Raw genomic sequence first — 27,321 nt, 5'->3', positions numbered from 1 at the left:
GCTTAACCGACTGCGCCACCCAGGCGCCCCATTGATGGCCCATTTGAAAAAAAAAAAGGACATAAGATTCTTCTTTTGAAGTCTTGTCTTTTTAACTTCCTTTCAATAAATATATTAGAATACCACTAAGTCTCACTTAGGTCAAAACAGAGTACGTATTTTCCTATCATCGAAACAACCCCAGATCTATTCCTTCCAAAAATTTCAGCTTTTTTGAATGATGCCACTATCTGTTGTTCTGTCACCAAGACCAGAAAACCAGGTATACTCTCAGGTTTTTGTCCATTGCTGTTCTTCCCCCCACAAATATTTGGATTTGATTATTTCCTCTCTTATCTACAAGAGCCAATAACTGCTGTCCTTTTTAGGCTTTCACCTTCTTCACCTGGACTAATGTTAGTCTCCTAAATGGTCTCTCTCCTCCAGTCCAGATTCCTCACACACATCCCTCCCACGTCCCTACTGTGATATTTGTAAAATGCTGATCTGATTGTTTTACCTCCTGCTTAATAACTAGTTAATGATGACTCATTGTTTGAATGGAGTTTCTAATGGCATAAAGCGCCCTTTCCCTATGATTCGTACCCTGCCTAACTCGAGACACATGCTTCACTCCATTCTGTATGCCCCAGCCAGACCACACTCCTTGCATTTCTCTTAAATTATTACTGTCGTTGATCTCTTACGGTTTTGCTTACCCTGCCACTTTAATCTGAAACACAGCTCTCTTTTCCCCTGGACCCTGCTCCTACCCATAAATAACCCCTCCCCACCTGATGAACACGTCTTCTTTTTTTTTTTTCTTTTTCTGGATTTAAGCATCATCTCCCCATGATGCTTTCTTTGGGCAACTCATGCGAGTTAATCACTCACTCTTTTGTGCCTCAGTGGATTCCAAAGACTGCTAATCTAGTACTTTTAACATTTTATGATTAATTGACTGTATTTCTCTACGTCCTCCTGTTTACTGTAGGTTTCCATGTACTCAGCATATAATAGGTCAGTATAAATACCTGTTGAGTGAATGAATGGAAGAAAGAAATCTGGTGTACTCATCATGGGCATGTTTTTTTGAGAGAGGTATTGTCTTTTTCTCTTTTTAATTATTTATTTATTTTTTAGAATTTACATCCAAGTTAGTTAGCATATAGTGCAATAATGATTTCAGGAGTAGAATCCGGTGATTCATCCCCTACATATAACACCCAGTGTTCATCCCAGAGAGTGTCCTCCTTAATGCCTCTTACCCACTTAGCCCATCCACCCACCCACAGCCCCTCTAGCAACCCTCAGTTTATTCTAGATATTTAAGAGTCTCTTATGTTTTGTCCCCCTCCCTGTTTTTATATTAATTTTGCTTCCCTTCCTTATGTTCATCTGTCTTGTATCTTAAATTCCACATATGGGTGAAGTTATATATTTGTCTTTCTCTGACTAATTTTGCTTAGCATAATACTCTCTAGTTCCACCCACGTTGTTGCAAATGGCAAGATTCCATTCTTTTTGATTGCCGAGTAATTCTCCATTGTGTATAATATATACACACACACATATATGTTTCAGATTAAAGTGGCAGGGGAAGCAAAAACATAAGAGATCAACGGCAGTAATAATTTAAGAGAAATGCAAGTAGTGTGGTCTGGCTGGGGCATACAGAATGGAGTGAAGCATGTGTCTCGAGTTAGGCAGGGTACGAATCATAGGGAGAGGGTGCTTTATGCCATTAGAAACTGCATTCAAGTTTCATTCTTCTTTATCCATTCATCCATTGATGGACATTTAGGCTCTTTCCATACTTTGCCTATTGTCGGTAGTGCTGCTGTAAACATTGGGGTGCGTGTGCCCCTTCGAAACAGCACACCCGTATCCTTTGGATAAATGCCTAGTAGTGCAATTGCTGGGTCATAGGGTAGTTCTATTTGTAATTTTTTGAGGGACCTCCATACGTTTTCCAGAGTGGCTGCACCAGTCTGCATTCTCACCAGCAGTGCAAAATGGTTCCTCTTTCTCTGCATCCTCGCCAACAGCTGTCATTGCCCGAGTTGTTAATTTTAGCCACTCTGACTGGTGTGAGGTGGTATCTCGTTGTGGTTTTGATTTGTATTTCTCTGACGATGAGTGATGTTGAGCATCTTTTCATGTGTCTGTCGGCCACCTGGATGTCTTCTTTGGAAAAGTGTTCAGAGATAGGCATTGTCTTTTGATCCGGCTCCTTGCTGCAGCTCAGCACTGTGATAATGTGTTTTGAAGATGGCAGTCTAAACTTGTGAATGAATAAATAAAAAGGTAAACTGTATAGGCAGTATGTAATCGTTGCAACTCTTAGAAGAAGGGAGTAGGCTTGACAGAGAAGATGGAGAAATATTGTAGTGGTGTGAGAGGTGGTTTAAGATTGGTTATATAAGGTAGGCAAGAAGAGAGAGACAAGTGATGGTAGTTTAACTATGTAGAGTATACAGCATTGATATAGAGGGGAATCTATCTTTTTGGCAATGGAAGAAAGCAGAAGGGGAAAGACTAAATATTTAAGAGAAGGGTCTAAGGGGAGCTGACATTAGTTTACTAGGTGACTGGGGGACTAATAATACAAAGTTGTACAAATATACAAAGAATAGTCATTGGCAGATGCAGTTGCCATATTTAGTCACAAATAGTGCTATGACTATCAGGAGCACGTATCAGACAGGAAAGGGAACAACAAAAACAATGATATAAGTGAGAATGAGAATGTAGATTAACACTTACATTGATCTTCAGGAGAGGCAATGTGGTTGGTTATTAGCAGAAGCGATAAGATAGTAAGGATGGTCATAGGGAGAGTTGATCATAAGGAAAAATGGTCAGTATAAAATTATTTTAGGGGTGCCTGGCTGGCTCAGTTGGTTAAGCTTCTGACTCTTGATTTAAGCTCATGATCTCCCGGTTCGTAAGTTCGGGTTTGTGAGTTCGAGCCCCATGTGTCTGCACTGACAGTGCACAGCCCGCTTGGGATTCTCTCTTTCCCTTTCTCTCTACCCCTCCCCCGCTCACATGTACACATGCATGCTCTCTCTCTCTCCCTAAAAATAAATAAATAAACTTAAAATTTATTTTAGAAAATAAAATACATTTTTAATAGCTTTTAAAAATAATTTTTTTTTAATTTTTTTTTTTCAATGTTTATTTACTTTTGGGACAGAGAGAGACAGAGCATGAACGGGGGAGGGGCAGAGAGAGAGGGAGACACAGAATCGGAAACAGGCTCCAGGCTCTGAGCCATCAGCCCAGAGCCTGACGCAGGGCTCGAACTCACGGACCACGAGATCGTGACCTGGCTGAAGTCGGACGCTTAACTGACTGCGCCACCCAGGCGCCCCAAAAATAATTTTTAAATATATATGTATTTGTACTCTTAAACTTTTAATAAATGCTTTTGGATGTACTCCAACTGTATTAATTATGACCTAAAATAATGTAGTTAGCAATGAAATTACAGGAAAGATACATAAAGCCAACAGAGGACGCTGGCATTAGAGTGGCAGCGTGGTGTCGTGGCTTCAGCACAAGTTCTGACGTGAGAAGTTTGAATCCCAGCTTTGTCACTTACTAGCTCTGTGACCTGGTACAAGATGCTTAATCTCTGCCTCCGTCTCTCCATTTGTAAATAGAAATAACAATAGTGCTTATCTCACTAGGCGACTGTGAGGATAAAACGAGTCAATATTTGTGAAGCACTTATTTTGTATTTTTTGATTCAATGAGATAATCAGATTTGTGTGCTGGGTTAGTGTATCCCTTATGGTGGACCTAGACCTCTACGTCTTCCTTTTCCTCAGTCCGGTGTTAAGAGCCTTACTTCTCAGTATCTCCTAAATCAGCCCACTTCTCTCCATTTCTCTGACCATGACTGTAGTTCATACTGCTCTCGTATTTGCTTCTTGCCCCAAATATTTCAACATCTTCCTAATTGTTCTCCCAGCTTCTGGACTTGTCCCCTTCAAACAGCGTGCACTTCGCAGCATAGTTGAAGGCTCGGTAAATAGTAGCTAATAATATTGTGCCTCTCATTTATAAATCATATGATAGGTTTTTTGCTTATTTTTTATTCCTGTTGAAAGATAATAAAGATACGATGGCAATAATATTTCACATATGTATTACAGCGAAGTTTTTCCTGTGTCTGTTATAGCAAAAATATAACTTATTTTATCTGTTCAGAGGGATTAACTATTAGCCAATTCATTAGCTATGGCTTCATTTTCTTTCTTTTTTATTTGTGCAATGTGCATTATTTTGTTTAAGTGTTATGCTTCTCAGTTTCAGGCAAATGTTAATATATGTTCATATGTTAATGTGAGGGTTTAGTTCAGACATATCAGTTGTAATCTAGTCATTTTCAAATACTTTTATTCCAAATATGCCAGGCTTGTTTGTGCTTTTGTGCTTTTTGCATTTTTCATTTTGTTGCATAAAATAGTCTCCCTTACTGGTCTTGCTTGACATTCTCTTCTTTCTTCTTTAACGACCTGCTTACATCTCAGAAACTTTTCTCAAAGTTCTGTTATCTCCTCAATCATTGGTGTTTCTATAGTGTTTTGTTGTTTTCTTGCTTTCGTAAGTCTCTCTGTTATGCAATGATTTTTCTTCTCTTACTACATTTAGTTCTTTGGGAGGAACTGTCTTACTTAATTTACATCTTAGATGTCTTATTACATCTCAGAAATCTAGTGTAGTGCCTGATACATATATAATGAGTGGTCCATAAATGATTTTTGTTGGTCTAAATTATTAGCAATAGAAGTCCTGGACTGTGTACAATAGCTTTTATATGATCTTTAGTTTTAACATTTGTAACAGGTGAAACAGTCAAGAACACAGTAATGTAAAGTATGCAGTCCTGTCCCTTCTATGCAATATCCTATGTTTCATAGTTTAGAATATCAGATATAGAACTACATGCCAGGCACTGGATGGAGAGCTTTTCATATTATTTTATTTCAGAAAACCCTATAAAGTAAATATTAATTCCCTATTTTGCAGACACAGGCTTAACTTAAGAAAATTGTTATTTAAAAATGTTGTGGAATCTGTGTGGTTCAGTTGGTTAAGCGTCTGACTTCGGCTTAGGTCATGATCTTGTGGTTTGTGAGTTCGAGCCCTGCATCAGGCTCTGTGCTGACAGCTCAGAGCCTGAAGCCTGCTTCGGATTCTGTGTCTCCCTTTCTGTCTTCCCCTCCCCCACTCACACTCTATCTGTCAAAAATAAACATTAAAAAATTTTTTTAATGTTATTTAAATGTTATTTTATTTATTTTTAAAAAGTTTTAAGTTTATATATTTATTTTGAGACACAGAGCAAGCATGGGAGGGGCAGAGAGGGAGACAGAGAATCCCAAGCAGACTCTGCACTGTCAGTGCAAAGCCTGATGTGGGGATCAAACTCACAAACCATGAGATCATGACCTGAGCCAAAACCAAGAGTTGGATGCTTAACGGACTGAGCTACGCAGGCACCCCTTTAAATGTTATTTAAGAAAAGGTGGAATTTTAAGATAGGTCTGTCTGATTGCAAAGTCCTTGCTCTTAGTCACGACTATTATTGCCACTTACCTTTCAGAGAGCAATGATCCCTCAAAATACATGATTTTACTTTGTAATGTATCTAGAATTTTTTAAATTTATATACGTTCTTATAACATATCAGATCATTATCATTACATTATCACCTTGCCAGTTATCATTTCTTTATGTTTTAGTAAAGAGAAATGCAACAATTTTTAACTTCAGAATATCTAAGTACGTTCCCCTTGGCCAAATCATGCATCTCATCGTTGTCTTTTCCACATTTATAGTGGGAATCTATGACCCAAAATTGCCAATTGTAATCAATAACATGTTACCTTTAATGGTTTTTCTAATTAATTTTTTTCCTTGTAGTTAATAAAGCTTGGAAAGCTTCTAAATTAATGGGGCATAAATAACTTTTGGAAGCAATATGCATAATTCATATAGAATTTTGTCTACTTTTGATAGTATATGATGAAATTAAAGATAAACAGTGATGCTCTCTTTTTATTGTCTTTGTACTTAAAAGCTATTTGCCTTAAGATTTTTCAATTTCTCTCTTTGAGTTAATTGAGTGTTTAATTGGGATTTTATTTGTGGAAAGAACATCCCCATTTTTCTGATGTTTGTATTTTTTATTGCTTTTATACAAATTATTGTGTTTATGTATCTTTATAAATTCAGTATATGGCGTGCTCTTGTTTGAAATATGTGGAAAAAATTTTCCTTTTAAAATGTTTATATTTCACAAAATGCAATTTAGACTTTCTCAGAATTTTTATCTCACTAACAAACTCTTAAAAACTCTTGCTTGTTTTAAGAATGGAATTAATTATTATTTTTTTTTTTGTTTTGTCTTTTCTGTCTTTTCTAACTTGCTTTCGTGGATATTCACACCAGGAGGACAAAGTGGTTAGAGTCTTTTTTCTGTCTAATATTATTTTTTTCTTGTTGCTATTATTGCTAGTTTTAATTTTATAGCTGTATTTAATTTGTATGCTTCTAAGTGTTTTGTTACAGCCATTGTGCATGATAATTGCTATACATTAATATATTTTAAGCATGCTATCTGATTTTACTGAAAAACATATTTCATTATATTATAGATGAAACTTTGATTATTTGATTCTTAAAAAAGCTTGCCTCTTTAGCGTTTGTACCTTTTTAAAGGAGATATCCCAGCATTTTTCATTGTGATAAGAATTCCTTTAATCTTCTTATGTTTCTCTAAACTCATTGTATTGGTCAGAGTTTTTAACAGAAGCTTCTGAGTTAGTATAAAGATTTAATCTTTGTAATAATGAGTCTCAATAGCATCAAACATGGATTTTCTGAAGTACATGTTTATACTTGATTTGAGTATTTAATATATTTTTACTTTTCTTAACAATATGTTTTAGAGATTGGTAAAATGTCTATGTTGTATGCTCATGTTGATTATTAGATATAATTGTAATTAAAAAATTCTCAGATATATAGAATTTGACCACAGGTAAGATTTGAATAATCTGCTAATGTCTGCAGAAGTCTGATTTGGGTTTGGATTTGGATCTGCTCTGGAGATGTTGACTTCCTGCAAAGCACAGATAAAAACTTTCCTTTCTGATTCCTTTGATGAGTCAGACTAAAACTTGAGGTCTTTTCAAGTTTTCCAAATTTAAATTAGCATGAAACCTAAAGAGAAATCCTTTGGCTGATCTCTTCTTTTTTGTGGTTGGAGAATTTTTATTCTTTTTAGTTTTCAGTTACTTGGTTGGGATAACGTAGGTGTTGGCAGATATTGATGTGGGTTCAGAATGAATTCTCTAAAAAAATTTTTTTTAATGTTTATTTTTCACAGCAAGAGAGACACACACAGAGACTGAGTGGGGGAGGGGCAGAGAGAGAGGGAGACACAGAATCTGAAACAGGCTCCAGGCTCTGAGCTATCAGCACAGAGCCCAACGCGGGGCTCGAACTCATGGACTGCGAGATCATGACCTGAGCCGAAGTCGGCCGCTCAACCGACTGAGCCACCCAGGCGCCCCCAGAATGAATTCTTTGAGCAGAAAAGACACTGTGACTCTGTCACTATCCTTTTTTAATTTTTTTTAAATACCTATAGGAATTCTACTAAACTTTTGAGGCAGTTTTGAGGACTTAGAGTCAATCACTGTAGACATATCCCAGACTGGGCACCATATTCGATCCAGGGCAAGCTCCCTAGAGAACCTGCCAGTTTTCTACAAGCTAAGTTTATCAGCTGACCCTCAAGGAGTACAATTCAGGCAATTCAATACCTTTAGAATCTCTAGTGCTACTTTTGTGTTCAGAGTTAACACAAGATACATGATGGTTTGATGATTGTAGTTTTCATAGTGAATTCTGACACCTATCCCAGAAACGAGACATTTGGTGATAACTTAGCTATGGAAATGACAAGATTTCATAATATAACAGATAGACTAACAGTATGTGAATTTTATGTGCATTAGAACATTTCAAATTCAACAGGGCTTTTTATGGTACTCTTTATGCAGCCCTATTTAATAGAACTTCCACTGATGATGAAAATGTTTTATATCTTCAGCATCCAATGCAGTAGACTCTAGTCACATGTAGCTATTGGACATGCAAAATGTGGCTAGTGCAACCGAGGCATTTAAATTTAAATTTTATTTAATTTTAATTAAATTTAAACAGCTATTTATGGCTAGTGGCTAAACAAACTCCAAGCTTGGGGGCACCTGGGTGGCTTAGTCAGTTAAGTGTCTGGCTCTTGATTTCAGCTCAGGTCATGGTCTCATGGTTGTGGGATCGAGCCCTGCTTAAGATTCTTTCTCCCTCTGACCCTCCCCTGCTCATGCTCGCATTCTTTCTCTCTCTCTAAAAAAGAAAGAAAGAAAGAAAGAAAGAAAGAAAGAAAGAAAGAAAGAAAAAGGAAGGAAGAAAGAAAGAGAAAGAAAGAAAGAAAGAAAGAAAGAAAGAAAGAAAGAAAGAAAGAAAGAAAGACCAAACTTGGATAGTAAACATTAGGTGACTATTCAGCCTCTAAATCAATGCCCTGTACTATAGGAGCAGTATGATGTATATACTAGCAGTAGAGAGAAAAACTGTACAGAATGCAGGAAGGCTACACTCGCTAATGCCAATCTCTTATATAGCCAAGGAAAATAATTGACAAGGGACATCATCCTAAAGGGCAGAACCAGGAAGTATGAATGACAATAGTCAAGGGCGAATAGCTGAATCAGGGGCTGCCCAATAACATAGCCAAAGAAATTAAGGTATGTTTATGTAGGGATTGCTGTGTGCTGTGGACAGTTGACCACTGTATATTTCTTGTTCTTCCCATTTTTGAATGAGAATTTATGTTGCCATCACTCTGTTTTTTCTCCATCATTGTGTATTGAGTGTGTTGGGAACAGATAAGTTGTCTTTCAGTGTATAGGTCAGTGGTTCACAATAATGCAAACTAGACCATGATGGAGAGATTTTCTCTACCTTACGGATCCCACACTCAGAGCTAGATTTTGTAACTAGATGAGACTTTGGGATTTTCTCCCTTGGGGAAGGAGTGAATGTGTTATGTGTTTTATACATACATACATATGTATGTATAAACATACACACACACAGACACATGCACACGCGCACACACACACACACACACACACACACACACACACAAAGACTTTTGATTAATTGAAAGAGCACACTGTTCTAGAACCTGTTCAATGGCTATCTCAACAGACATTTTCAACTTCTTTCTCTCTTTCAATCCCTAATGGAAGGACTTGAAAAATATAAAATTTTTTAGTCCTTGCAACTGGGAATGACTGTGGCAGTTCTAGCAAATGAAATGTAAGAAAATTTATGAGGGCTTCTAGAAAGTCATGATAAAAAAAAAATAAATAAAGTGTAGTTGGCACTACCTTTTAATGCAAAAGTGTTATCTTGAGCTTTACCAGTCCTTGGTGAAGGTGAGCCAAGAGTATCGGAATCATTAGGCATGCCATCGTTGAGCTGCTGGTTTAATCGTATCAGACACCTTTCTTCAATGTGAGAAAAATATCCGCCCTCAATGAGTTCCTGTCACGAGTAGTCAGATTTTCTGTTGCTTATAGACAAAAACATTCCTAGTGGAAACATTACTGGAGATGTAACGTGCAGCAGGGAAACCCTACAAACATCCCGAGTTTTCTTCAGAAATATCAGACTAGAATAAAGAAATACATGTTGATCATTGCCCAGATATTCATCTATCTGCCTTTGCCTCTGTAAGTGTTTGAAGAATTAGGATCACTTAACACCTCAGGTTGCAAACAGTAAATTAATATGAATGTGTTGGTCTGAGAGATTGAATATTTGCTTAAGTATGAATTTATCCTATTTCACATAGACTCAAAGAAAAAGGATTGATTGTATATATTTTTAATATACTTTGGATGTTTCTTTGAGTTTTGTGTGAAACAAATAAGGAAACTGAATTTCTATGGTAAATTATTTGCCCATAGGTTAGAGCATATCTCTGTTTATCTTGCAATGAATACTGACCTATTCATGTCTAGTGAAAGCATAATGAAATTATAGCTTTGGGAACAAAGTGATGCTCATTTCACTGTCTAGAGATAGTATTATCTGTTTATTTAAAGACCACTGTAATGAGGATCTTAAATTATTCCTCTCTTTTTATAATAGTGATTGAGTCTCTTAGGATACTAGTATCTCTTGAGACCCTGGAAAATAAAATTTTCACTCATTAGTGATGGACTGTTGACCTTTACTGTAAAAAGTAATGTTACTAATGGTTATTGTTATTGGAATGAAGGGTGTGGACAGATGATACATGACTTGTATTTCTCCCATTTCAGGAACAGGAAGATTATCTGTTGGGTTGCAGCTGTAGCTATGATATTCAGGGCAAAGTGCTTTGTTTTCATTGAAATGTGATGCTTTTTCTGATGGAAGCACATTATTCAGGCTTCCATACCCTATATGTTTATCTAACTGCTCATTGTAATTCTCATTTGGAGTTGCAATTCAGCAAAAAGGTATTTTTCAAGTTACTGTATATTTGAATGTTCCATTTCATCTGGGCAATAGCTGTGCCAAGTTGCATTCCAGCAAATACTGTCTTAACGTGATAAATTAATTTGTTTGCGTTTGCAATTAATTTGTTGCGTTTGCTACTTAAAAATACAAAAGCATGTATACAATATTAATAAAATTGTTCTAGAAATGGGATATAAGAGCTCTCCTAGGGCCAACTTTTATAATAAAATCACAACTTTCAATACTACTCATACCATCCTACCTCTTATTACAAGCCTGACAGAGACCAGAATTTGTACATTTTCAGCAAGAATACTATACAAACATCCAGAGTTTTTTGTTAGTGATATAGAAATATTTTGAACTATATTGTTTAGCAACATACCATTCAACAAAAATGTGGAAAAAATGCATTTAGAAGACAGGAGGAGGGGGGGGAGATTGGGGAAGTAGGTGATAGAGGATTAAGAGGTTCAGACTTCCACTTACAAAGTAAATAAGTCACAGAGATGAAAAGTACAGCATAGGGAATATAATCAGTAATATCGTAATAACATTGGGTGGTGATAGATGGTAACTATGCTGGTTGTGGTGGGCACTGAGTAATTTATAGAATTGTTAAATCAATGTGTTGTACACCCGAAACTAATATAACACTGTATGCTAATTGTACTTCAGTAAAAAACAAACAAACAAACAAACAAATAAAACAGGAAGTTTTGAGTAAATCAAAAGACAGATAGGGATTGCTGAATATTTGCCTGGATATTTTATATATATTCTAAATTTAGAGAAAAATTTATAATTTTAAAAATCATGCATCTGAGCAGTTGCATAGTTTTTGTAAATGGGCAAGTGAACTTTGAAAATCTGATTTAGGTCTCTTATGAAAAGGGATTAAAACTCACACTGTGGAAATTCTGTGACATGACACATGTGTGAAATAAAATATACTAGAGGGAAGTGATAAAGAATATATATGACAAGTGAAAATACTAATAACTAAATGTTGAAGTTTTTGGAGGTTGATGTTACTAATAAGAACTGATTTAAAGTGACTCTTAGCTTGGCTACGATAGAGATCAGAGGAAGTTGGAGAGACCACGATGTATATTTACAGTTGCAGCGTAGCTAACTTCTTGAGAGCAGGGACAGATCATACATTGTGATTATGTATTTTACTACTTCTTCACCTTTTAGGCAACTTTTACTTTCATCAAATTATTCCACTCAGGTATTCCATTCCATTGAATCTACGATTGAAACGAGACCTGTTTGTTTATCCTCTATGAGATTCCCATAACTATGAAATGCCATAGATGAATGTTTATGAGCTCCTGAAATAGGAGACAGTGTCATTGGCTACATGCAGTGAAGGATTTGAGAGTTGAGAGTTAAAACTGAGAAATTTAGTGGTTGAATAAAGAGGATAAAAAAGAATAGTATATGATGACAACTAGATTTTTGCATTGAATGAAGATATTTGTGCAGAAGCCAACATATGGAAGATAGAGGACATATTTGGGGCAGGAAAGGAAGGCACTGATTGTAGTTATGGGGATATAGAGTTTGAAGAGCTTTTAGGAAACCAAGAAAGAGGTGTTTATTAATAATAACAACCGCTAACTGTATTAAACAATCATTCTGTATGAAGAGCACTGTAATAAACTTTTCAACGTGTATTATTTCATTCCTCATGACAACTTCTATTTAACAGTGAGTGGTGGGAGGCCTCATAGGGGCTGAGGTGGGATGCAACATGAAATGATTAAGAACAAAAACTCTATTTTCAGAATGCCCTGGTTTAAAGCCTGGCTCTATCACTTTACTACTTATTATTATTTGGGCCAGTTACTTCACTACTATAAGCCTCACTTTCCTCATCTCTAAAATGGAGGTAACATTCTTTTTTTATGGTTGTTGTAATATTCTTTTTTATGGCTGAGTAATGGTAAATTGAATATATATACCACATCTTTATCCATTCATCAGTTGATGGACACTTGGGTTGTTTCCACAATTTTGCTATTGTAGATGGTGCTGCTATAAACATCGGGTGCATGATCCCTTTGAATTAGTATTTTTGTATTCTTTGGGTGAATACCCAGTAGCGTGGTTGCTGGATCATAGGGTAGTTCTGTTTTTAACTTTTTAAGGAATCTCCCTACTGGTCCCCACAGTGGCTGCACCAGTTTGCATTCCCACCAGCAGTGCAAGAGGGTTCCTCTTTCTCCAAATCCTTGCCAACACCTGTTGTTCCTTGTGTTGTTGATTTTAGCCATTCCGACAGGTGTGAGATGATATCTCATTGTAGTTTTGATTTGCATTTCCTGGATGGCAAATGATGTTGAGCATCTTTTCATGTATCTGTCAGCCATCTGTGTGCCTTCTTTGGAAAAATGTCTTCTGTTCATTTTTTAATTGGATTATTTGTTTTTTAGGTGTTGAGTTTGATAAGTTCCTTATAGATTTTGGATACTAACCCTTTACTGGATATGTCATTTGCAAATATCTTCTTCCATTCTGTAGGTTGCCTTTTAGTTTTTTTAATTGGTTGTTTTGCTGTGTAGAAGTTTTTTATTTTGATGAAGTCCCAACAGGTTATTTTTGCTTTTGTTTCCCTTTCTTCAGGAAACAAATTTAGAAAGATGTTGCTATGGCTGATGTCAAAGGGGATAGTGCCTGTGTTCTCTAGGATTTTTATGGTTTCAGGTCTCACATTTAGGTCTTTCATCCATTTTTGAATTTATTTTTGTGTATGGGGCAAGAAAGTGGTCCAGTTTCATTCTTTTGCATGTTGCTGTGCAGTTTTCCCATCACCATTTGTTGAAGAGACTGGTTTTTGTCCATTGCATATTCTTTCTGGTGCTGTTAAAGATTAATTGACCATATGGTTGTGGCTTCATTTCTGGTTTTTCTATTCTGTTTCATTGATCTATGTGTCTGTTTTTGTGCTAGCACCATATTGTTTTGATCACTACAGCTTTGTAATATAACTTGAAGTCTGGAATTGTGATGCCTCCAGCTTTGCTTTTTTTTTTTTTTTTTTTTTTTTTTTCTTCTTTTCAAGGTTGTTTGGCTATTCGGGGCAGTGACATGGATGGAGCTAGAGAGTATTATGCAAAGTGACATAAGTAGTCAGAGAAAGACAGATACTATATGATTTCACTCTTATGTGGAATTTAAGAAACCAAACAAGCAAAAGGAAGAAAGAGAGAGGCAAACCAAGAAACAGACACTTAACTGTAGAGAACAAACTGATGGTTGGCAGAGGGGAGGTGGGTGGGGAAATGGGTTAAAGAGATGATGGGGATTAAGGAGTGCACTTGTGATGAGCACTGGGTGATGTATGTAAGTGTTGCATCACTGTAGTGTGCACTGAAACTAATATAACACTGTATGCTAACTGGAATTTAGGTGTAAACTTAAAAAAAGAAAAAAAGAAAAAAATGGAGATCATAAATAAGTGTACAAGAACAGTGCCTAACCTATAGGGTTGTTTTATTTGGTTATTGATTCCTTCCCCAGGACTCTGAGTATCCTCTTTCCTAAGTGCCAAAAACGAAAGCAAAAGCCACCATCCTGCTTTAAAAATAAACAAAATCATTTATCATATTTTGACATAAAAGATAAAAGAGAACAATATATGGTATTGGTTTGGTGATTGTCCTGCGATAGTCATTGGGTCCAGTGATGATCTAACTGTCCTAGATGTATTCTTCCCCCGTTGAGTCTTCTTCGTCTCTCCAAGGCCTTGGTTTAATTTATCTCACTAGGACAAAACCAGGAGAAGACTTTTTATGGGCCAGTTCTTTCTCGTACGGAGCTGCTTGTGAGTCCTCACCTCTGGGAGAATATGCTCATTTCTTATATTCATGATCCCTCCATTTTCTTCTTCTTTACAGCAGTCTCTGCTCTCAATGCCCCTCCCACGCAAAAGGCCCTTTCATTTCCCTTAACTCTTCCTCTGGTCCCATCTTGTCCTCTGATTCCTATGTCTCTCCATAGTATAGTTCTTTGTCACTGCTGTGCTGCAGTATATGCAAATGTTTAACTTGTTTTAAAGGACATTATTATGTATTTGGATCAGTAACATAGGAACATGGTACAGAATTCAAAAGATACAAAAGCATATATAGCAAAACTAAGTTTCTTTCCCATCCCTGGCCCTCAGTCTCCCAGTTTCCCAGTCCCCCAAATCTCTTCCCTACAGGCAGCCAGTTAGCATTTTCTTTTATATATTCTGAGATCTATGATATAGACATACAGTTTTTACATAAATATTCTGCACCTTAATTTTATCTCCTACTTCTATATCTTGGACATGTTTCCATATTGATACATATAGAATTATCACACTTATCTTAACGAATTCATTATCACTTTGTATGGATATGCTACAGTCTATTTAATCAGATTATATGTAAGCTTTTACTATTATAAACCTATTTTTTTAACATATGTCACATTTGTAATGTGCATTGCATTGCATATGTGCAAATATTACCGTAGGATAAATTCCTTGAGATGGAATTGCAGAACATTTCAAATTTTGATCAGTATGCCAAATTGCTTGCTCTGAATGTTGCATTAATTTATATTTCTACTGACAGTAGGCGAGGGTGCTGGTTCTCACATCCTTGATAATACAAGGTATCCATCTTTTTTATCTTTACCAAGCTCATTGTTAGTTTATTTTGCATTTTTCTTACTGTGAGTGATATTGACATCTTTTTATATTTAGAAGCCATTTATGTTTCCTTTTCATTCTACTGTCTGTTCATGCTTTCATCGAAGACGAAAGCTCTGTATTGCGTTTAGGTCCTGAAATCATCAAAAGTACTTTTATTAATGTGTATTCATATTGAAGCAAGATGCTTTGTTAGACGCTAGAAGTTTCAGTATGTTTTAAAGTATAGAGTTAGGGAGCAAAAAGGCTAGAAAAGGAAAAAAACAAACTTGAAAGGTCCTCTCCTTTTTACGAAATTTTATGATAATTTTGTTGGATTTTCCACATGACCATTCAGAAACAGCTTATGTACAGCAAGTTCACTGCGAAGTGATGCATGTCTTAAATGATAAACAAGGGTAATTTACATGCTATCACTGTTGGCCATGCTATGTTTTCAGACTTAACACATTTATTTTCAAATTGTTGTTTCAAATGTTTCTAAAACTTAGAGCTCATGCAGATATAGTGATGAGATTTATATTTTTAAAGATAAAGACAGGTTCTGCAGTACATCTGAAAGAGCTGTTTACTTCTTTGATACTGTGTCAGAAAACATAGGGAGGATGAAACCCATGATGGAAGTAGGGGATAGGAAATCCCATTTGAATCGACACATTTGGTTTATTTTATGTTTGAGAGGCCAGGCGCAGGCGGGGGACGGTCAGAGAGAGAGGGAGACAGAGATTCTGAAGCAGGCTCTGTGCTGTCAGCACAAAGCCCGATGTGGGGCTCGGACTCACAAACGGTGAAATCATGACCTGAGCTGAAGTTGGACGCTCAACTGAGCCACCCAGGTGCCCCAACACATTTGGTTTTAAGCTAATGAGTTCAAATGATAAATCTTTGTAACTTATGCGGTGTTACTAAAAGTCCAAATGACCACTTTCTAGATTCCCTTTAATCAAAATTCCGTTCCTTTAGTAAAGGGAGACTTTAGTTCTGATTTCATATTTTTTATCGTGTAAGGGCTTACGTTTTTCTTATTCTGTACTATTCTTTGCTCATTTGTATTAGTTCTTTTTTTTTTTTTATATGAGTACTCTATATGCTAAAGAATGTGATTCCTTATAGTGTATGCTATAAATACCCCAGGTGTTTTTCTTTTTGTTTACTTATATGTAAAAATGTTTAATTGCCTTATTGTCAAATCTGTCAGTCTTTTTAGCATTGGATTTTATATGTTGCGTAGTAAAACCTTTGCTCCAAGATTCCAAAAACAAATTCTCCCATACTCTGTCATGGCCTTTTTTTTTTTTTTTTTTTTTTTTTTTTCTTTTTTGGGCAAGAGAAGGGGGGTATCCATTTTTTTTTTTTTTTTTTTTAATATTTAGCACTAGCTTATTCAGAAGTTATTTTGGTGCTGGTTATATGGTTTGGATCCAACTTTATTTCATATTGTTATCCATTTGTCACAGTGCTATTTATTGAATAATCCATTTTTTATACAGGAATTTGCACAGCCACATTTTCCATATATGCAATTCCCATATGCATTATGGTTCATTTCTGGTGTCTGCACATTGATTTTTTATTCTTGAGCCAGTACCAAGTACTACATAGTTTAGTGGCTGTACCTTTTAAATATAGTTACTAGTATATTGTACCAGTGGTCAGAGGCATGTTGGGGGGTGTCCGTAGGGGTGGGGAAAGGAACATGTTGTCTGTAGAGAACAGTAAAAACAAAACAAAACATACAACTAACTAAAAGTTGGCCTAATTATTATTATCTCCATAGGCAGGCAATTCTAAACCATTTGCTAATAAAACACTCCTCCCCTCTGGGGCAGATTACATCAAATCCCCCCCCCCCCCCCCCCCCCCCCCCCCCCCGCCCCGTGCAGCTAGTTTCCTTCCATTGCTCTTCTTTCCTTTTCACAAATTTCCTGGTCATTTTCCTTTTTTCACAAAAAATCTGAAGTGTAACTTTCAATAAAATACACAGGACTTTAGTTTTACGGTTTTGAAAAATGTGTGTTTCCCACGGAACAACTGTCACCCTCATCTCTACTGTCCCCATCATCCTAGGAAGTTCACTTGTGACCTTTCTCTGTTACTTCTTCACCTCCCTTTTCCAAAAGGCAATCACCTGTCTGACTTCTCTTAGTTTTGCCTGTTCTTGAACTTCATACAAGTAGAATCATATGGTGTTCTGGTCTTCCTTCTCTGAACTCAAAGCCTGTGAAATTAATCCATATTGTTGCCATGATGTCAGTAGTTTGTTCCTTTTATTCCTACTACTTTGTTGTGTGAATGTACCACGCTTTGTTTATCCATCGTCCTGTTGCAGGATGTCTGCAAAGTTTCCATTTTTGGGGGGGGGCTACAAAAAATAAAGATGCTGTAAATATTGTTCCAGGTCTTTTGTGGGCGTATGCTTTTATCTGTCTTTGATAAATACTGAAGAGCAGAGTTGCTGGGACAAAAAGTGAGGCATACTACGAACTGTTTTCCAGAGTTCATCACGTGCAATTTTACACCTCCATCAGCAATATATGAAAATTCTGGTTACTCCACAACCTGACCAGCATTTAGTGTGAGTGTGAAGTCGTTTGGTTTTTATTTTTATTTCCCTAACGTCTAATGATGTTAAGTGTCATTAGTGTTTACTGGCCGTCATATTACTTCTCTTGTGAAATGTCTGCTTGAATCTTTTGCCCACTTTAAAATTGCATCTTTATCTTTTTATTATTGATTTGTAGGCATTCTGTCTATATTCGAGATATAAGAATCAGGTATACATATGTATTTTCTCACTCTTTGGCTCACCTTTTCATTTCTTACTGGTGTATTTTGGGGAACAGAAAAATTTAATTTTGGTGAACTCCAATTTATGAGCTTTTTCTTTCATGGCTAGTGCTTTGCGTGTTCTAGGGTATCCTTGCCTGTCCCGAGGTTGCAAGGCATTCTCTTGGTTATACTTGCTTGCTTAGTTTTCCTTCTCTATGATAGAATCAATTTGTTTAGTCCTAAGTAAATTGTATAGATATTTTTTACTTAATCATTTAATTATGGATCAGTTTGGAAGAATTGTTATCTTTATGGTATGAAGTCATCATATTCAAAATTAGAATATGGTTTTTGATTTATTAATTTTCCTTTATATCTCTCAGTAGTATTTATATTAATTTTGCATGCTTCTCAGTAAGTTTATTTTAAAATTATAAATGAATATTTTATTTTTCACTTATTTTTACATAGGAATATATGGTTTTGCCACCTTTCTGAATTATATTACTTCTCAGAGTTTTCCATTGTTTCTCTTGAGTTTCAACAGGATGAAACCATATGACCTGAAAATAATAGTATAATCTATTCTCTCCTTTTTGATTTCTCTTGTTTAATTGCATTAGTCAGAACCCTCAGAACAACGTGAAATAAAAATTTATTCACTTATATAATTAGTCTACATAACTTGTCCTTTTGTTGTATTTTAAAATTTACTCTATAATTGTATGATTACTTTCAAGTTCTTCCTGCCCCCACCACTCCTGTGCAAACATGTTTTCCATTTCTGTTGCAGATTTAACTCAGTTTTGTTCAGAGGTTTCTTGACATACCAACTTCATACTTCATGGTCTTTATATATGATATAAATATAAAATATAAATATATGTATATATATATAATTTTGGATTTGATTTGCTAGTATTTTGTTGAGGATTTCTGCATCTATGTTCATGAAGGATAATGGTCTATACTTTTTTGTTCTTTGTTCTTTTCTGGTTTCGATTTTAAGGTTATACTGACCTCATAAAATGAATTTTATTCCTTTTCCATTTTTTTCTGAAAGTTTCTTTTATTTCTTCTTTAATTTTTTTTTTTCAACGTTTATTTATTTTTTGGGACAGAGAGAGACAGAGCATGAACGGGGGAGGGGCAGAGAGAGAGGGAGACACAGAATCAGAAACAGGCTCCAGGCTCTGAGCCATCAGCCCAGAGCCCGACACGGGGCTCGAACTCACGGACCGCGAGATCGTGACCTGGCTGAAGTCGGACGCTTAACCGACTGCGCCACCCAGGTGCCCCTATTTCTTCTTTAAAGATATGATGGGATTCACCTGTGAGGCCAGGAGACTCTGGAGTCCTCTGTGGGAATTTCTAAAATTATGTGCTCAATTTTTAAAAGATGTATAGAACCATTCAGATGATTTCTTATTGTGTATTTTATTTCGGTAAGTTTTGTTTTTGAGGGAGTTTGTTTTATCTGAGTTTTTGAATTTGTTGCCATAAAGCTGTTCATCATATCCACTTAATGTTGGTATGATCTCTAGAGGTGACCCCTCTTTCATGCTGGATATTGAGAATTTGTGTTTTCTCTTTCTGTGTCTATACAATCAGTCTTGGTGTAGGGGTGAATCAGTTTTTGCATTTTGTCTTTTTGTTTTGCTTTGTTTACATTTTGTTCAGTTTTTTCTTTCTTCTTATATTCATTCTTCCCTTCTATTTACTTTGGGTTTATTTTATTTTATTTTTTGCTTTGCTAATATCTTTTTTTTTTAATTTTTAATGTTTATTTTATCTTTGAGAGAGAGGGAGCCAGGGAGAGACAGAGCACGAGCAGGGGAGGGGCAGAAAGAGAGGGAGACACAGAATCCGAAGCAGGCTTAGGCTCTGATCTGTTAGCACAGAGCCCGACGTTGGGGCTTGAACTCACGAATCATGAGGTCATGACCTGAGCTGAAGTCGGGTGCTTAACCATCTGAACCACCCAGGCGCCTCTCCTTTGCTAGTGTCTTAAAGTAGGAGCATACCTTATTAATTTTATACTGTTCTTCTTTTCTAACACAAGCCTTTAAAACTGTAAATTTCCCATTAAGAACTGCTTTAGCTGCATCACATAAATTTTGATAGGTGTGCTTATATTTTATCATCAGGTTAAACCATTTAAAAATCTTCTCTTCTCTTGGGGCGCCTGGGTGGCTCAGTCGGTTAAGCGGCCGACTTCGGCTCAGGTCATGATCTCGTGGTCCGTGTGTTTGAGCCCCACATCGGGCTCTGTGCTGACAGCTCAGAGCCTGGAGCCTGTTTCAGATTCTGTGTCTCCCTCTCTCTGACCCTCCCTGTTCATGCTCTGTCTCTCCCTGTCTCAAAAATAAATAAAACGTTAAAAAATTTTTAAAAAATTAAAAAAAATAAAAATCTTCTCTTGTTTGAAAACATGTTGCTTTACTTACAAGTATTTGGATTTTTTTTTTTTTAAAGATACCTTATTCATTTCCAACCTAATGCCATTGCAGTTAGAGAACGTATTGTGTTCTCGAGATGTTATTCCTTTGGAATTTGTTGGGATGCATGTGATCTTTCTTGGTGAATGATCCATGCACACTAGAGAGTGATGTTCAATATACTGTGTCCTACATATCTGTTAGATCAGATTGGTTAATGGCATGGTTCAAAACTTGTAAATTCTAACTGGTGTTTTGTGAAATAAGTTACTGAGGGAGAGTTGTTAAAAGTATCTTAACTGTGGATTTATTTACTTTTCTCTTTAATACTTTTCATTTTGCATCATCTTTATTTGAAAGCTGTATTATTGGGTCACTCACATTCAAGATTGTGAATATGAATATTATGTTTGGATTGACATTTTATTATCACACAGTGCTTCTCTTTTTATGTGGTAGCACTCAATTTTGATGTCTACTTTTTCTGATATTCAGAAGCACAGCCTTCTGCTAGTGTTTTCATGGTAAATCTTTTGCCATACTTTTACTTTGAACCTGTCTTTGTCTTTATTGAAAGTTTTTTTTTTTAGTTCAAAAAACTTTTTTTAATGTTTATTTATTTTTGAGAGAGAGAGAGAGAGAGAGAGAGAGAGAGACAATCTGAAGCGGGCTTTAGGCTCTGAGCTGTCAGCACAAAGCCTGATGTGGGGCTCGAACCCAAGAGCTGTGAGATCATGACCGATGGTCCATGAGATCATGACCTGAGCCACAGTTGGACGCTTAACTTGGTGGCCACCCAGGTGTCCCTGCCTTTATTGAAAGTTTTAAAGAGAAAAGCAGACAAATCCACAATCAGAGTTATGAGACTTTAACACCCCTCCCTAATTAACTGATAAAATAAGTACCCAAGTACTCCAAAGTTCTTACGTTTAAAATGAATTTCTTATGAATAACATCTAGTTGGGTCTTGCTTTTTGTATCCTGTCTGGCAATCGCTGCTTTTAATGAGTCTATTAACATTTGATGTAATTATTGATATATTTAAGTCTACTATCTCTGGTATTTTTTTTTTTTTTTTTCTATTTGTCCTCTCCAGTCTTTGTTCTTGTTTCATCTTTCTTGACTCCTTTGGGGAGAATTAAGCGATTTTTTTCATAGTTTGTTTCATTTCCTTTATTCACTTTTTAGTTGTGTCTGTTTCTGGTGTTTTTTTATAGAAAGCTCAAAAGATTATGGTATATGTCTTTAACCTATCACAATCTACTTTGAAAATATTCATGTACTTCATGAATAACGTAAGTTTACTTACCTCCTGCTTTTTGTGCTCTACATACTTTATCTATATATGCTAAAACACCCACATTACATTGTTACAAAAAATAGCTATAAGTAGACAACGGTTTTTAAAAGTAGATTTGTATATGTCTGTGTATGTATACATAAAAAAGTTTAAACAACACTCTTTTACTAACATTTATTCTTTTGCTGTTCTTTATTCCTTCTTGTAGAAGCATACCTTTTTCCTTCAGCCCAAATCTTGTAACACTTCCTGTAGCATAAGTGTGCTGGGGATGAACAATGTCAGCTTTTGTGTGTCTGAAAGTGGCCTCATTTCATCCATATTTGTGAAGCATATGTTTGCGGGATTTAGAATTTGGGCTAAATGGGTTTGTGGGTTCCTGGATCATGCTGTAAATTATATACCTGTGTGAAGTGCAGGACAGTGTTTTGAATTCTCAGGGGAAACTTCTTTGCTAGTCTAGAGCAGAAGTACTTCCCGTGCTTCCCCTGTTGGTAGATGAAACTTTTCTGGTTTACCCTTCTATTGAAGGCATAGATTCTCAGTACCCTGTATCGTGCATCATTGTGGATTTAACACCTCAGCCTGTGTAGACCCTAGGCTCTGTCTGTCTATCTATCTATCTATCTATCTATCTATCTATCTATCTATCTTTGTGCTGTTCCTGAATAGGCGTTAAAATCTTAAACTACACAGTGCCAATCTTTGAACATTACCACTCTGGTGTGTAACTCCTTTTTCCTTTTTGACCCCTCAGCTTTTTCTTCCTTGTGTCCTCAGCTTTGCGTTTAAACTAATTTGTTATTTTTTATACTTTATTATCTAGGTAGAATAATTTTCAGGCTATTTTGATGTGGCCATCATACGGGTTTTAATAGGAATTTTGACTTGAGTTCCTTGAGGTAACGTGATGATTAGAATATTTTAGAATTTTAGTATCTATTGTAGTCAGGACGGAATTCTACAAAACAGTGAATAATATGTTTTTTTTTGTTTTTTTTTTTTTTACATCAAAGACTTGTTACTCATAAAGTCACATTGTGAAAAAGAGGGCAGTCCAACAGCAAATAGCTTGTTCCATTTTATTACTAGGTTGAGTAGACTTGACCAGTTTACTAGCTTGAAATTATGATTGTTGTGAGTGTAGTCTTTTATAAGAAATGACTTACCCAAGTTTTTTAACAACACGAGGAAACATAAAACTATTCTGGCATTGAAGAGAATGTAGCTTTGATTTTTTTTTTTTTTTTTGAAGGCCTTACCAGGAACTCATTTTCACCAATTGTGAGCAGTTATACATTGGCTAGAATGGACCTGACAAACCTATTTCTCTTCGGAGTTATTTAAGATTTGACTCAATTTTGGTTCCTAACTGATTTTAATCTGAGAATTGGCTTTGATATGTAATCAACATTTTGGTATTTTGGGGGGAAGATTTAGGAGGATTCTTGAAGCATAACTTAATGGCCTCAAATCCAGTTTTATTACTAAAAATGACTCCTCTTTTATGAAGGTTTTTTTCTTTTTTTTTTTTTTTTTCTTTCCTTCATTGCATACTAGGGGCAGTGTTTAGCTAGAACAGAATCCTACAGACCTTTCTGAGCAGGAGTGTACAATGAATTATTAGGCTTGTATTCCTCAGATCAACCCTGTATTTCACCTAAAGGTCAACTGAATGTAAACCAAATTCTAAGGACTAGAGGTAGAGCCTGGGAAATCCCAGTGGCTTTAAATCATCTGCATGCTTACTAATGTCAGTGCATCTGGGCTGCTGTAACAAAATACCACAGACTAGGTGGCTTAAGGACAAAAGAAATTTATTTCCTACACTTTGGAGTCTGGGAAGTCCAAGATCAAGGCGCTGGTAGATTGGGTATCTGGTAAGGACTCACTTTCTGTTTCATAGATGGTATCTTTTTGCTGTGTCCTCACATGGTGGAAGGGGTGAGGGATCCCTTCTATAAGGGCATTAATCCTATTCACAGGGGCTCTATCCTTATGACTTAATCACCTCCTAGGGGCTTCACCTCCTAATATCATCACCTTGGGGGTTAGGATTCAACCTGTGAATACTGGGAAGATGGATATTTAGTACATAGCAACTAATGTTTTCTAAATATATGTTCTAGTCCTGACCTGTACTCTAGAGTTATATATCCATCCTTCTACTTGACATCTCTCCTTGTATATATAATAGGTATCTCAAAATTAACATTCATCACCGCAAAGAACATCTTTGAGTACTCTGTTCCTTGAGCCAGAAACCTAGACATAATCCTTTGTTCTTCCCCTTTCCTTCTAAGCAATTTTAATTTGTCACTAAATCCTGGTGGCTTCTATCTCTAAAACATATCTTTCCGTTTCTATTGCTATCATTTTACTCTAAGCCATGATTATCTCTCATTTGAACTCCTGCAATAACTTCCTAATTGGTCTCTCTGCTTCCTTTCTCCAACCCGGTCTCCATCCATCTGCTAGGGTGATGTTTTTCAGGATGAGATCAGATTATGTCGTTTCTCTGCTTAAATCTCTTAAGAGCTTTCTCACACCATTTCTTACTGGGGCATACAGGGAAGACGATATATACATTCTGGCTTCTGACTATCTCTTTAACATCATCCCACACCATTCTCCCCCTCATTGCTTTTTTTCCCCCAGGCGTTTCTGTCCCTGAAGCTACTGAGCCCTTTCCTACCTATGGACATTTACATATGTTGCTTCCTCTACCTGGAATGCATTTCTTTTTTTTTTTTTTTTTTTTAAATTTTTTTTTTCCAACCTTTATTTATTTTTGGGACAGAGAGAGACAGAGCATGAACAGGGGAGGGGCAGAGAGAGAGGGAGACACAGAATCGGAAACAGGCTCCAGGCTCTGAGCCATCAGCCCAGAGCCCGACGCGGGGCTCGAACTCACGGACCGCGAGATCGTGACCTGGCTGAAGTCGGACGCTTAACCGACTGCGCCACCCAGGCGCCCCTGGAATGCATTTCATCAGCTTGTCATGTGCAGAGCTCATTCTCATCTTTGGTATCAGTTCACGTGTCATCACTTCAGGGAAGCCTTCTCTGACTACCCTCCATAGGGTGTTACTCCCTTTCAACACCACTTACTCTCTATCATATTGCCCTTAATTTTCTCCAAAGCACATATGTATAGTTTTCATATATATATATATGAATATATATGCATATATTCATATATATATATTCATAATATATATTCATATATATACATACATACATACATACAGTCATAATATATACATACATTCATAATATATATATATGAAATATGTATATAACATAAATATATATATATATATATTTTTTTTTTCTTATTATCTATCTCCCCCACTGGACTGTGAGTCCCACAGAAAAGAGCTTGTCTGTCTTCTTTATCATTGTATCCCTAGTAAGTAGCATAGCACTTGGTGTATTGTAGTAAGTTTCGAAACTATTTGTGAATATATGAATAATGAAGTGATTGAATGAAATAGATATTTCCTGACATCACTAATTTTCCCCCTGTCCTCAACCGAAAAAGAGCAGGTGAAAAATTTAAAAAGTCGTAAAATGAGATACTTATTTTATTATTTTTAAGAAATAAAAGCATCATAAAACCAAAATTGAAATGGAATCAATCGCTTTGATTTAAATTTCAATATTCTTTAAAATTACATTGTGTCAGGCATATCACTTGAGCTTAGCCATGTGATATTAATTTATTAATATCTTTCTCTATTAATACAAGTTTTCCAGTATTTGGTCCTGACATTTGGTATTAAGAGAGCTTAGGAAATAAAAGTGAACAATTCAATTAGTTCAGCTGATTGTGACAATCATCTCTTGATCAGTACTTCCCACTCAGTGTGTATCATGAGTGATTTTTTTCTTTTAATCTGTGTCTCAGGGACCAGTTTTCTCTGGGAACAAAATATAATACCTTCCTTTTTAAATATTTATTTGTTTGCCTATTTATTATTACATTTTAGCTCCAGTATAAGAAACATATAGTGTTATATTAGTTTCGGGTGTACAATACAGTGATTCAACACTTATATTCCTCAGCGTTCATCATGAGAAGTGTACTCTTAATCCCCTTCACCCGTTTCACCCATTCCCCCATCCACTTCCCATCAGCTTGTGCTCTGTCTTTAAGATTCCTGTTCTGTTTGTCTCTTTTTTCCTTTGTTTTGCTCCTTAGATTGTATATATGAGTGCAATCATCTGGTATTTGTCTTTCTCTGACTTATTTCACTTAACGTCGTACCCTCTAAATCCATCTATATTGTTGCAAATAGCAAGATTTCATTATTTTTTATGGCTGAGTAATATTCCAATGTGTGCACATACTACTGGATAACTTCTGTATCCATTCATCTATCCATGGACACTTGGGTTGCTTCCATGTTTTGGCTATCGTAAAATAATGCTGCTATAAACATAGGGGTGCATATCTTTTTGAATCAGTGTTTTTGTATTTCTATTCTTCAAATAGTTCCAGTAATGGAACTATTAGATCATATGGTAATTCTGTTTTTAATTTTTTGAGGAATCGCCATAGCTGTGTTTTTCACAACAGCTGCACCAGTTCATGTTCCCATCAACAGTACCTGAGGATTTCTTCTCCACCTCCTTGCCAACATCTATTGTTTCTGGTGTTGTTGATTTTAGCATTCTGACAGGTGTGAGGTGATATCTTATTGTGGTTTTGTTTTGCATTTCCCTGATGATGAGTGATGTTGAGCATATTTTCATGTGTCTGTTGGCCATCTGTATGTCTTTGGAGAAATATATGTTCATGTCTTCTGCCCTTTTTTAAATTGGATTGTGCGTGTGTGTGTGTGTGTGTGTGTGTGTGTGTGTGTGTTGAGTTGTGTAAGTGCTTTATATATTTTGGATACTAACCCTTTTTTGGATATGTCATTTGTGAATATGTTCTCCAATTCAGCAGGTTGTCTTTTAGTTTTGTTGGTTGTTTCCTAATATAGTACCTTCCTTAAATCTAATAGAGTACTTACTGGCTCAAAGTCTATTTCTTTATAACCCAGACTGGGTCTTTAAGTGCCATAATAATGTATCTTGTGGTTTGTTCCACTTTTGAGGGTCATTTTTATTCTATTGGATAGTGGAACTAGATTAAAATGGGTATGGTGAGAAAGGTATGCTTTGGTCTGGAGCCCTCCTAGTAGATACAGGTAAAAATAACCTGTAATGGGAATTCAGATTCAGTGCTTCATTATAACAAACTCTGGATCCACACTATCTGAGAGCCCACCAGAGTATAATCAGCCTGGGTGCTGACCAAATTGGATCCCTAAGAATAGCTCTGCATTAGCTCTAGCCATCCACAGAGTAACTAACATGGGCTTTCAGTGAATGGGTAGTGGTTTTTCAGGGACTTGTGTCTGCTAGGCAGGATATGCATTGGTAGTTAGCCTAACTTTTTGTCCAGAATTTCTTCTTAGGTATTTATTGTAAGAGAGTAAATTGTTTGTGTGCCTTTTAGGTATTTATTGTAAGAGAATAAATTGTTTGTGTGCCTT

At 36.2% G+C, this 27,321-nt stretch overlaps 1 protein-coding gene across 36 annotated transcripts in view; it reads left to right on the top strand.

Moving 5' to 3' along the window:
• Positions 1-27,321, top strand: part of RIMS2 (regulating synaptic membrane exocytosis 2) — a 612,588-nt gene that overhangs the window by 133,156 nt on the left and 452,111 nt on the right. For 24 of the 36 annotated variants that reach the window (XM_045453947.1, XM_045453941.1, XM_045453944.1 and 21 more), the window contains one exon: positions 6,445-6,456. The exons of the other annotated variants lie outside the window; for them this stretch is intronic. In XM_045453947.1, the coding sequence (XP_045309903.1) occupies positions 6,445-6,456 (12 nt within the window). The remainder of the gene's footprint in view (positions 1-6,444; positions 6,457-27,321) is intronic. 36 annotated transcript variants of the gene reach the window in all.

This window comes from Leopardus geoffroyi, chromosome C3 (assembly GCF_018350155.1).
Source record: "Leopardus geoffroyi isolate Oge1 chromosome C3, O.geoffroyi_Oge1_pat1.0, whole genome shotgun sequence".
In the NCBI taxonomy this organism is placed as follows: Eukaryota; Metazoa; Chordata; class Mammalia; order Carnivora; family Felidae; genus Leopardus; species Leopardus geoffroyi.
This window is presented reverse-complemented; position numbering and strand designations above follow the sequence as displayed.